The sequence below is a fragment of the Hippichthys cyanospilos genome, chromosome 8 (assembly GCF_059441005.1).
Source record: "Hippichthys cyanospilos isolate Australia breed blue-spotted pipefish chromosome 8, RoL_Hcya_1.0, whole genome shotgun sequence".
In the NCBI taxonomy this organism is placed as follows: domain Eukaryota; kingdom Metazoa; phylum Chordata; class Actinopteri; order Syngnathiformes; family Syngnathidae; genus Hippichthys; species Hippichthys cyanospilos.
Window position 1 is genome coordinate 16,990,398 of NC_142376.1, and position 13,002 is coordinate 17,003,399.

A 13,002-nucleotide genomic window follows, 5' to 3' on the forward strand; every position below is an offset into this window, starting at 1 on the left:
TTGTACAGTATAGCTCGCTAGCATACAACTTTCTTGTCATCGTTCAGTAAGACCAGCGTCATTATTCGCGATCTTGTGAGTGCTTCATCTAAAGACAACGCAGGTAAAGGGACATCACGGCAAGTAGGCCTACTTCTAGATTTTAACGCTTCACCTGGGTGGTTCGATGAATAATTTCGAAGAAAATTCAGATGAAAATGTATTTTTCAATGTTTTCATGTTTTTCTTTTTATCAAAACAAGTTCAAGTGGAATTAAAATGATTGTTTACAGCCACTTTTTTTCTATTATTCGCCTGGTATATACTGAAGATCACATTTTTTGAAGGGTAAGGTACAGTATTATAAAATGTAATACTGTATGGCGTTTATTTTGAGCTTGGAACAAATGCGGCAATTTACATGTAAAATGTCACTAAAAGAAGGATTCAGGATACAAACTGGACTCTGGAACGGATTAAATTTGTATCTAGAAGTTCCACTGTGTTATGTTCTCCACAATCAAAGCCAAAGTTTATTTCTGTATCAGTCTTAATTACTCAAGGAAATTGACATTTACAGTCATCTGCTCTAATAAGACACTCACTTAAACTTCTTCATAATTACTTTGTTTGCCACTCTTGCTTTTTCCATACTCGTCCTGGCAGCTGGAAAAGGGATTTCATTTAATTTAGGTTATTTGCCTGTCTTTTAGTGCACTTTTTTTTTTCCAAAAGCTTTTTGTTTGTTGTCCAGCAAAAAGCCACAATTTTCAGTGCAATTATCATTTTGTTATTATGTTGTCATAGAAACAGGATTGTTCTCTACAGGTCCAATGCCAATAACAGTATTTAAGGGACAAGTGCATCGGACGATACTCTTGATGAAAAATATCATCATGATTTCTTCTCCAATCATCTCTTAGATTGCTATACTTAGACTGTTGTTCCTGCAAATGTATTTTTTTGTAAAATGTCATGTCTCTCATACTGACTGTATACAGCAATACACTAAATGTTATATGGCATGCAAATAGCAAAAATCTACAGTCAATTGGTGACCAAAAAAAGAATAAAAAATATCTTTTCATGAAAAACTGAGCTGGTGGTATCTTAAACAAATATAAGAACATAAGCTAAAACCACCAAAAATGCACATAAAAGATGCCCCACCACTTAAACACACTATGATATGAATTGTGATGTATCACTAATTCTGGCGTTAGTTATGAGTAAAACGCTGATGTTTAAAAAAAACAAACAAAAAAACCTCAAACATAAAAGCGTGACTCTTTAGTGAACCGTTCATGAATGAATGGCTCCCTTTAATGAGCCAAAAGTCCCATCCCTAGAATCTGCAGGTGCCTAAACACGAATATGCTGGGGGCAAATTTAAGATGTTTAAACATACTTTTTCTCCCACATCCCCCTTTGGTCCAGGAAGTCCAACTAGACCAGGAAGACCAGCATCCCCCTATACAGAAAAACAAAAAGTCATATATGAAACAATAAATTTACAATATATAATATATTAACTGCATCATGTATTAATTACGTAAAACATTTCTTAACCAAAAACAGATTTTCACAACTGGATTTAATTCAAACAGTCTAAAAAATGTTCTAAGAAATGATTCAAGCCTTTTGGTGACATATTTGTAATATTGTATGAATTGGAACGTTGCCAGAGTCCTTTGCAAAGGTGTGTGTGTACCGCATTTAAATTTATGACCATAAAATGCAGGATTTTTTTTTTTTTTTTTTCCAATCCCAAATGTGGTAGCTTAGAGCGGAATTGGCCATCTGTTCTTCTCAGAGAGCACGCAATGCTTCCAGAATTGTATTTGCATTTCAATCTACGCCCTGTATTTGCAGCTGAAATAATAATTTAGTATGATTAAGTGTTCCTATCATTGTGCATGATAAGCCATGTTCAAACAATCACAGAGCTTTTGGATATGTGTTTACTATTAGTTTACTACTGTTCCTTTGTCTTCTAGAGGGGAAATGGGCTTTGGTATAAATGTCCTTTAACTGGCCATTAGGTGTTTGTAAAGGATAGTCTAAATCATTGTTGACAGGGTTACAATAGACATTACGCGTGCTCAATTAAGGTCCCTTGTTGCTTTAAATTGATTGTACCTTTTCAGCTGGACAGTGACATCTGTCATTTGGCTGTATGGCTGGCTGAGACAGCATCTGTGGAAGCTGGGCTGCAACTGGGGCTTGGGAGGTACCATTAAATGTCTTCTTGGCTTCACACTGAATCAATACAAAGAATAAACCTATTTACAAACTTTCCCTTGTCTTGTTTGTCATGTATCAAACAGTTTCTACAAAAAAGCAGCTATATAAAAATTGGCAGACATAAAAACCCCGATTCGAAGCAGCAGTGCTGCATTTATAATGTTAATAGGAAAAGAAAAAAAAAACTGACAGTACAACACAACAATGTGTCAAAACCCAGCACAGGTAACAGTATGCCCAGGGAGATGGATTAGTAAATGTCAAAGGTCATCAAATCAATGGAAATCATTGCAACATTAGCAGTTATTGATTTAAGGCTAAGTTTTTGTGGTGCAGCCTTTTGTCCCACGTGGATACTGTGTTTCAGTTAATCAAAAACTGCCCTTTCAGACAAGTTTTTTTTTTCAACAGTGTTTTGTGTGTTTGCGTACTAAATAAGCAAACTGAGATTTTAGGATTCTTTAGATTTTAGGATTTTATATTCTTTGTATTATTTATAAATACAGTGGACAGGAATGGTAACAGGGACAGGAATGAAACAAGACGTTTGATATTTCACCCTGCAAAACAATGATGATTTTTTTTTCCTGCCATGCTCAAACCAGCACCGAAATCATAAAAAAAATGTCATTTCAATTTGAAAAATTCTCCCGTTTATAAATAGAGGGATGGAATTAAAATATGTTCTTCTTAAAATGGAATCAATCAATTAAATACAAAATAAATGAACAGACTAAAGCCGTATACAAAAGTACCTTTGGCTCCAGGAGCTCGCAGCACGTTTCCATATCAACTATATAAGGATCACAGTAGAGGATCATTTGTTTGAGTTCAACCTGGAGAAAAAGAGCAGTCATTCAGTGACAGATTGTGTACCATTAAATTCTTTTTAACTTTAGAGACTGTCTCCAAATGGTCTTGGTCTTTCATTTAAAGCAGTTTTCTACATTAGGTACTCAAAGCACTTAATACGGACTATTCATTTACCTACTGATGACACAGCATCAGGAGAAACTGGGGGTTTGGATTTGGCATCTTGCTCAAGGACACTTTTCACAATGGCCGGGCAACGAACCCATCAGTGACAACTCTACCACTGAGCCATGCTGCCCCCAAATAAACCCTGTAAATTCAAACCAATTAGGTTTTAACTTCACTTTGAACTGCTTATTCTGAGCCAAATTATCCTGCTTCCATTTTGGTGATGTGCTGACTCACATTTTTACATAAGTGAACCTAAAGGTCATCTGCTAATGGAACTCAAGCCACATTCTAGTAAAGCATACTCACTGACTAAAAGACACAAGTGACCTGCCGTTTTTTTCCTTTTTAGCACTGGGGATTTTCCGAGAATTAACACATAATGTATAATGATGGCCTCTAACCACATCTTGAAAATGTTTTCAGTTAGCAGAGAAAACATTATTTCACATTATGTATGCACCAAAACCTTGGAAATCCCTAGAAAACAGTGGAAACTTCACGATGGAGCACGCACATCCACAGGTCGTCCATCCTGTATTCGGGTGGTGATAAGTGTACGCCCACTCGGGTCGATGCCATCCCTTTCGGCAGTCAGCCTCCTTTCTATTAGTTTGCAGTCTATGTAAACAGAGACGATGTTGCTCTGTACAGAAAAGCTCAGCTTGTGCCACTGGCGATCAAAAAGGGTGTGTAGGTCACGGCTCTTAAACGTGTAGCGGAGCACAGTCTCCGGCTGGCCCTGTGATGAGAACTCCACCGCCTTCTTTCCACCATCAACCACAACTGACACCTGAGGGAAAAAGGGGAGTCCCGCAACAATAGAAAATATTTAATTAGAACTTTTTCGAGTACGGTGAAACCTCTAAAGTTGAAGCGAGGTTGTACAGTTCAGTTTGAATTAAAAATGTGTGAGAAGCTTTGGAGATAAGCATGCACGAGAGCACCAAGCTTATCTTTATTTTTTTATTTTTTATCATGAGTCTAAACAAACTATTATAAGAAGGATGAGTAAAATGATATTAGGGTGTTTGGAATCATAGAAACAAGCAAGTCCATTGAAATCGGGACACTCCCTAAAATGACACAATTTGTAAATCAACCTATTTTTACACTCCAAAGAAAAGATATTGTGTTTACATTTCAGACTGAAGAACTATATTATTTCTTGCAAATTCTTACTAAGACAAGTAAGTTCACTTTAAAAATAGGTTGACAAAAAATATCCACCTCGAAGGTCCTTTGGAACCATGTTTGTGCCACGCTTTCTCCACAAACATTCTTGTAGACGTATACAGTGTTGCAATGGCCGACAAAGAGATTACGTAAGTGTGAACTTAATAGTAGTTGCTCTTTGTTGACCTTAAATGATAATTGCTAGCAGGATCATAGTAATCTCCATTGCTGACTGTTTAACATATGCAATTCTTGTTGGTTTCTAATAATTCATATGTGTATGAAATAATGACCTCAATTCACGTTCAACAAATGTAACTAAACTGTGTTCGACAACGAACTATATTGTACTTCATGCACTTTGTAATTTTGACATGTAGGTTGTATATCCAGCACCCACCTGAGTTTCTCCAGCCTGGTCAAATATCTGCCAAAGATACCATCTGTCTTTTTTTGTAGTTCTTCTCACACGAAAGACGGTGACGAGGGAAAATTCACTTGGCAATCCATTTGGGAATATTTGTCTAAAAAAAATTAATACAGAACATACACATCCCATCACATCATGGTACATTTACAGTATGACAAGAGTGTCGTTATTCACATTAGGAGCATGCCTCAGAAGTGGATTAACACCCCACACAAATGTCTCCAAGCCATAAAGCTTCTGCGTCATGAATAAATACAGCTGACAGATTTGATATCATTTAGTTTGAAGAATTTTGCACAAGCTTTCCTGGCATTCAGATAATGAAAACATATAGGCATTGATCCAATCCCACTGACCAATTTTCTACCTTGTCTGGACTACTATGTGCTGCATTGATTGGGTCATAGACACTTCATGGAATGAAGACGTATGTTTATGTTTTTGACCTCAGCTGCTCTGGAAAGTCAAATAATAATTCTGAGCCAAAGAATGAATATGTGGAGAAGATGGAGACTGTACATCAAAGGAAAAAAAAAATATCATCTGAGGGTGTGTCCAAAAAAAAAAAAAAACATTGATTCCCATTGGACTCGGGATTCTGATTCACTCCAAATAAAATGGATTTAAAATGTCACAATATCGATATTATACATGCAAATAAATCAATCCGCTTCCTGTTGGCTTCCATGCTACGTCGAGGGTGTGCTTTGCCACAACGTCACCAAGGAGTTCTTTTTGGAAAGTCAAGCCTGCTAAAACACTAAACACTAAAACAAACAATGGGGAAGATTGAACCGCCCCATCCTCATTAAAAGCAACCATTTATGTGTGGAGGAAAGTGTAGCCAATGTACACCATACCATGCTGCATTGCACTGAAACAAAAGTTGTCAGTGCCCGAAACGAGCAGTGACACTGAAGTTATTTTTAGGACATCAGGAGGAAACGCCGTCTTTTCATGTTTTGCAAACTTGTGTTATTCACGAAAGCCACACGACAACGTTTCGCTGCTAACAAATGGAGTTTGACCGTCACGGATCTGGTGCTTGTGTAAGCATTAAATGTGTCCTATCCCTACTACGAGTCCCAATCACGTTGAAGCCATGATAAATGTGTTTGCCACCTTCCTACTAAATAGATCAGCAACAACATAAATAGAGGTCAGTTCCCGCCAGCTCCCTCACTCTACTTTTCTCTGTGGTGTACGCACGTGAAGCAAATGCGCCAACAAGAAACAAATATTCATACATAAACAGAAAGCAAATGGTCCCTAATCAACACAACACAAAACGTCAGCATGTCAACTAAACAAAACAAAAAACAAAAAGTAAAATACAAAACAATGTATGAAAACTCCAAAGTAATACACAAACACATATTACTTCTATGACACATACTGTATTACTCAGTACACACATAAATTAATTAAAATACTTTCTGTACTGAATAATGTTACAATTGTGACTGATAATACTCCTGATATGCTTACAGAGGCAAACAATTCACATTGCTCGCGTGGAAAAGTGTATTTCATCATGTTGGCTTTTTTTTAGTGATACATATGCACAATAATTTTGTATCGTATTTTATTCTACAAAAGATACTCAATTTATACTTAGCTTCACAGAGGAGCAGTTGCCCACATGTTGCTTTTGTGCAAATAGACATGTTCTTTACAAATCAAGACATAATACTGTAAAAATAAAATAACACAATTGCCAGTCTTGCAAAAGACATAAGTAGTATGATGATTCTCTGCACATCTAAATACTTAAGCAGAAATAATGATTAATTTAAATCAATTTGCATCAAAATTGTTCTGAATCAAAAATCAATTCTGAAGTCAATCAAACCCAAAAATCAGAATCAAATCAAGTCAAAGATTCCTGCATCTATTATTATCTTTTACATCAGCACAACAAAACCAGCTCATCCAATCACCTTTGCATGGATTACTGGCAGTTCAGCCACTCATCACACAACCTGGCATCTCTTTCAACTTTATAGTATATATAGTATTACATTATAAAAAATAAGCCAGAATTCATTGACAAAAAAATTACTGTACTTCTTGGCCCAAATAATAAAGGCATAAAAACAAACTAAATCAAGATCAGAGAAAAATAGTAATCCAACAGTAAGGTCATTGAGTAAGTTAGTTGGAGGTTGTTTCTTCTCAAAGGTTGGAAATGAGCTTTCGCTCGATTATATCATCTCCGCTTTGGCTTGCAGAGCTCTCTCTATTTTTTCTTTCTTTTTTTTTTTTTTTTTGCTGTGCCCCTCAATTTTGCTGTGATTTGGTTGTAAGTGGTACATGACTAAAGTGATGGATGTGCCCAGTTAAAGCACCGCCCCAACCCCAAGTAGGAGAGAAGGAAAAAATATATATATAATGCTGCTGTGAGAGGCCATGTTGAAACGTTGTTTGCTAGAAGGACTGGGGGGAAAAGGGACATAGGTTTGTAGAATGAACAATAAGCCAAAGTATTTGGCCTTGGGACTATTTAGGATTAATAAATTATACTGATTACATCTACTTGTTTATTGTTTATAGAGCATCAACAAAAATATCCAGGTAGTATGTCTAATACAAAGCATTTTTGTAATGGTTTAGCAATCTTTGCCATGCACAAAACTGAGATTCACAGGTAAAAACATCAACGATCTCTAGAAATCATCAACTGCACAACCCTAACTAGTATGTAAACAATGCTAACTAGTAGGTAAATTCCTGTATCTGTATCACTTCAAGTATGAACCCGTAAACTGAATGGTGGATAGAAGCAGTTGGTTATCCATCCATTGCCTGAATTTCTATGTACACACGACGGATACACACGAGTTGTCTTTGGGAAGACAAACAAACATACTCTCTTCTCCACACACAATTTGGAGAGTCTAATGTAACTGTTTGCTTTACAAAAATACTGGTACTGGTGAGACGAATTGTGAGGCAATGATCAAGTAGATGACAATTTGATCGTTGTCACTCCCATGCTTCCGTGGATAACTCCAAAATAAAATCGCTACAATGCTGTTCATTTCATACGTTACTTGATTTCTTATGTTTTATTTTGAAGCGTTGTATGACTTCCTTTATAACCAGGCACGTCGCCAGACATGTCAAAAAACCAATAAAAACAAAATCACTTAAGAGCGCACATGCCTTATGCTAGTATAGTATAGTACAGTATAGTATAGTATAGTATAGTATAGTATAGTATAGTATAGTATAGTATAGTATAGTATAGTATAGTATAGTGATTCATTGCTACTGTGTTCGCTAACAAATAACAAGTCTGACACTCCTGCTCTGGATAGCGCAGTGGTTCACAAATGGTCTCCCTTCAGGAGGAAAAAGATTTCTCCCTATCATCAAGTTGTGGGCCAAATTTTAAAACCATTCACTTTTATTTCACAGAAAAATTGTACTGTGGACTAGTCATTCTATTTAAATAAACTGTGCCATTTGTTAATATCTGATGTTCATTTTTGCTCACGTCTTGTAAATACAGTTTGAACCTTGGACTTACTTTGTCGTTTTTACTGGCAATGTTTGGGACTCCAAACATTTCCTTCGGGACTTATAGTATTGCGAGTCCCGGGTACTTAACAGTTTTCAGAGGTAAAATGAGCACTGTGAGAGAGAAACGTGCTAACCAGTCTTGCACCACGCCACCCCAGTTGGTTATTAGACAATCAATATTATTAGTTAGCCAAACATCCAATGAAATTGTTTACAGAGAGTACACTACTACTACTACTACTACTACTACTACGACTACTACTACTACTGTAACTGCTTGTAACATTACCTACAGTGTATTATGCATCTAAATCCATGTGGCACAGTTGTCTATTGCTAGCATGTTTGCCTCCCAACACAGACATCCAACTATGGCAATTCCTGCATAGATGCACAACATCACTCTCGACCTATAGAAGGAATCATTCACAACAAAGCAAAAACAAGGGTGTTCTACTGTGCAAGAGTTTGTTAGATCAGTCGAGTGTGTTAGATCAGTCCAGTGTGTTAGATCAGTACAGTTCAGTACACTTCCAGTACAAACCTCTAAACTAAAATATTGACTAGAAGTATCCAACTTTTATACTAGGAGTAAATAAATGAGTGTCCTTGCAGTACACTTCAAGCAGTAAAGTGTTGACTAGTAGTATACATTTTTATAAAAGTATATTCGAATAAAATGTCCTCATTGTACACTTCATTACCCTTATGTGATTGTTAACGTGAATGGTTGTTCATCTCTGTGTACCCTATGATTAGCTGGCAACCAGTCCAGGGTGTCCCACGTCTATTGCCCAAAGACAGCTGTGAAAGACACCAGCAAGCCTGCGACTATGGTGAGGATAAGCGGCAATAGCAAATGGATTGATGGATAGATGGATGGATGGATGGATGTACTACGAATCTAAAATCTGTGCGTTCAAAGTCTTTTCAATACATCACTAAGATGTGCGACTCCAAAGCTTCACCATACATGACTTCACGTCTATGCACATGCTTCTTTTGTGGTTTGTTATTTGTGTATGCACATCTCTTTTCTGTAAGCACGAAAACAAACAAAATATAAAAAAATGCTGTTGGCTGAGGGAACTGGCATGGAATACGTAGTTATAACCATTATGGATACAAATGGTTAAATGCATATGTATTTTTGACAGCAATCTAACTCCAGGCTGCGGGGTTTCACCAAGAGCTGCAAGCAACTGGGTTGCATTGGGCATTAGTAGTCTCATGGGAACCGCCTCTGTCAAGTAAGTTGAAGGTGCAACTTCTTCCATTTCAGGGCTCCTCATTTGTCAAACCTGTGTGTTTGTTTCTGAGTATGTGATACAAGTGTGGGGATTGTCACTCCTGAATCTTTTTGAAAGGAGCTATTGTTGATATCCCAATAACCAGTGGTGCAAAATCACCGAAATATATTAAATATTTATCCCCTCATTCGCAGCGATATCCCCAAACAATGTTTTAGTGATATTACATTTTAATAAACACCATAGCAATGAAAAAACACGTTTGGCCCTTGTTACTCACGTGTTCATATTTGTCCAACTGCAGTGAGATACAAGAGTCTGACTCACTCAGCTTTACTAAGGCTTTCAGCACTCATCGCTTCTTTCAGGCAGGGAACAGTAAAATGACCTCGGCAGGGAGCCGTAATTATGGACGATTTTTTTGGGGCCTTGTTGGCCTATACGTTAAATGAGACTTTTGGAGAATATGCTGTCTGTCAAGCCACTGTAAGAGAAGCAAAACATTGCGAGGAAGGCAGACAATGCTTCAAAATGAAATGAGGGGTATCAAGTAATGTATGTATCAGCTTAACCTCCCAGCATGAGCAGCATTCAATGTAAACAGCGCTGTGTTCTTTTATTTGCGATTCGACATTCTCTTCGTCGACAGTGTTTTTTTTTTTTTTTCTTTTCCGTTTAGTGCGATGGCATGCGACCAACTAGCGATAGCAAGGTGGGCCCCCGGTCGACCGTGATTGACACAATGGACACCCCTGTTCTAAGTATTTATAGTAATACTTGAGTATCCTTCGTACGGTATACTTTTTGCGTAGGGTCTATTTATCTATAGTATATACCGACGATATCTCAAATATATTTCTTCCCTGTGCTGCTATTAAAATATTACTATTGACTATAATACATATACCGTATGGACTATAAGCCACACCGGTATATAAACCGCAGCAGCAAAAATTTAGCAATAAAAACATCTTTTGCGACAGATAAGCCGGATTGGACTATAAACCGCAGGTATATGGTGGTAATATCAAACTTAAATTTTCTTTATATATATTTTTAATTGTCTACCAACTGCAACATCCTCTCTTTAACAGACTGAACATGCCTGCATATTTAGTCCCAACATTATATTTATAGAAAATGGAAGGATGGACATTACCAACAGAATACTGCAGTGTTAAATAGCAGTTCAAACTCAAAATCAATACTTTGATGGCATTCTGTCTCCCATTGTTTAATTGATAGATTATTTTAGTGAACATCGCACACCCTGCAAATAAATTTTATATACAATCATGAATTTATAAATACAATCATATATAGTGTATAGCATATATCAAAGTTAAACATCACAAACTTTTATACAAGATCTTTAGACATTTTGTAAAACATAATTTAAAAAATATATTTTAAAACTCTTTTTGAGCACAGCCATTTATTCACATCTTCTCAGTTCTATTTCATAAACTGACTCCTTGAACACACATTTGCTTGACCGGTGGACGCACCTAAAGGTGCACTTAAAAGCCTTCATTTTTTTTAAAAAGCTGATGGTGCGCCTTATATGTGGATCAATATTGAGATTCGTAGATGGGGAATGATCTGATAAAGTAAGCTTTACCTGTTTCTTTTGTGTGTTTACAGTTGAACACACAAGGTTGGTCATATTGACATTGAGTCATTATGCTAATGAGAGTTTGGAGTTATTTGAGTTATTATTGTTATTAAAAGGTTTTAAAATATGTCATTAACTGAGGTTACGCCGTATAATCCGCTGCGCCTTATATATGGAAAAACTTAAAAAATATGTCATTAATTGAGGGTGTGCCTTATAGTGCGGAAAATATGGCGTGTGTGTAATATATATATATATATATATATATATATATATATATATATATATATATATATATATATATATATATATATATATATATATATATACAGGTACTACAGGTAGTGTTGTGTTTCAGCGTGGACCCAAAAGCAGAGAGTCTGTGCTCAAAAATTACAAAAAAAAAAGGACAAAAACAGCAGACAAAGTAAGAAACAACAACCCAAAACTTTAATACTTGAATACCCGTCTCAAGAAAAAAAATGAAATGTCACTCACGGAGATGACAACACAGCAACAATAACAGCATCAACAATGACTCAACAAGAACTGAAGGAAAACAGGAAACTAAGTACACTGAGAACTGACAAGACAACAAGGAACACCTGGGTAAGACACAATTGGAGCAGGGAGCTAAATGACACACACACACACGCATACAGGAAGCATTATAATGAGTAAAGGTGGATGCAAACACACACACACACACACACAAGGGAACAGAAACATGAGCTAACATCAACGAAACACCAAACTATCCAGAACGTGAAAAAGCAAAACCCAACAAAAGCCCACAACAGAAAATAACAGAAAACCCAGTGACCAACCCAAGCACAGCATTCAAAACAGATGGTCTACATTGACCCATAATTCTCCACACATCACAAATAATTTACCAAGCCTGCTCGAATTTCAAAACATGGATTGTCTATATGACAAAAATGATCTCAGAGGGTCAAAGTACACACTCTCACCTTCACTGCCATCTGTGGCTAAATGGCTTGACCACACCTTTGTGGATGTTGGTTTGCGAATAGTTGTTTTCTCGCTCATTATTTGAAAAAAATATATAAATATATACTGGCCATCATTTATCGCATGCCTGCTCTGCCGTAACATTATATTTCCCATTTGATCTCACATTCCCAGACATACACAACTAATTTACATACGCAAATGGAAATTCAAGTATAACACAAACTGCATACGGTGACTTATTTTTTCTTGCAATAACAGTCAAGATGCTCATTCACTTCAGTTGAGACGACAATGGGATTCCTGAAATTTACAGGCTTTATTACTCAGTAGCAGTCAGAAATTTCCTCCTCAGCAAATGTTGCTGGTATTTTCAATGAGATGACTTATGAGCTAAAAAAAAAAGAAAAAGTCAATGCTAATTCAATTTTTATGGGCCGTGGCTATTTTTGGATGGACTTGCAATATGGAGCACATTTTATCATGGCCAAAGTGTGACGACACTGAAAATAAATGTGACTGTAATGCTCCCGTTCCGGTTAAAGAAGCTTTGGAATCTTTCTGGAAATCCTATCCAGGAAGATTGTTGGAGCACATAGAATCAGATTGCAACAGATGGAACAATGAAAGCTCAAATGTTACCCCAGTTGGCTCACATCCCTATTACTGACACACGATCCTGTGAGGGATCAAGGATGGCTCAAGAAGGTGAATTGTCAAGTTAGATGCCCTAGTCATGTAAGTAAGGGCTTTAACAATGACTTTGCAAAAGCCCACTTTACGGTTTTAAAAAAATCTCATATGCTAGTGAGAAACATGGTGGAAGA

At 36.7% G+C, this 13,002-nt stretch overlaps 1 protein-coding gene across 1 annotated transcript in view; it reads right to left on the reverse strand.

Annotated features, from left to right (window-relative positions):
- col19a1 (collagen, type XIX, alpha 1) overlaps positions 1-13,002 on the reverse strand; it is a 138,486-nt gene that overhangs the window by 118,091 nt on the left and 7,393 nt on the right. The window contains exons 5-9 of the mRNA XM_088421108.1: positions 4,781-4,904; positions 3,722-3,997; positions 2,979-3,059; positions 2,119-2,238; positions 1,388-1,450 (exon numbers count right to left, since the gene is read on the reverse strand). Of these exons, the coding sequence (XP_088277234.1) occupies positions 1,388-1,450; positions 2,119-2,238; positions 2,979-3,059; positions 3,722-3,997; positions 4,781-4,904 (664 nt within the window). The remainder of the gene's footprint in view (positions 1-1,387; positions 1,451-2,118; positions 2,239-2,978; positions 3,060-3,721; positions 3,998-4,780; positions 4,905-13,002) is intronic.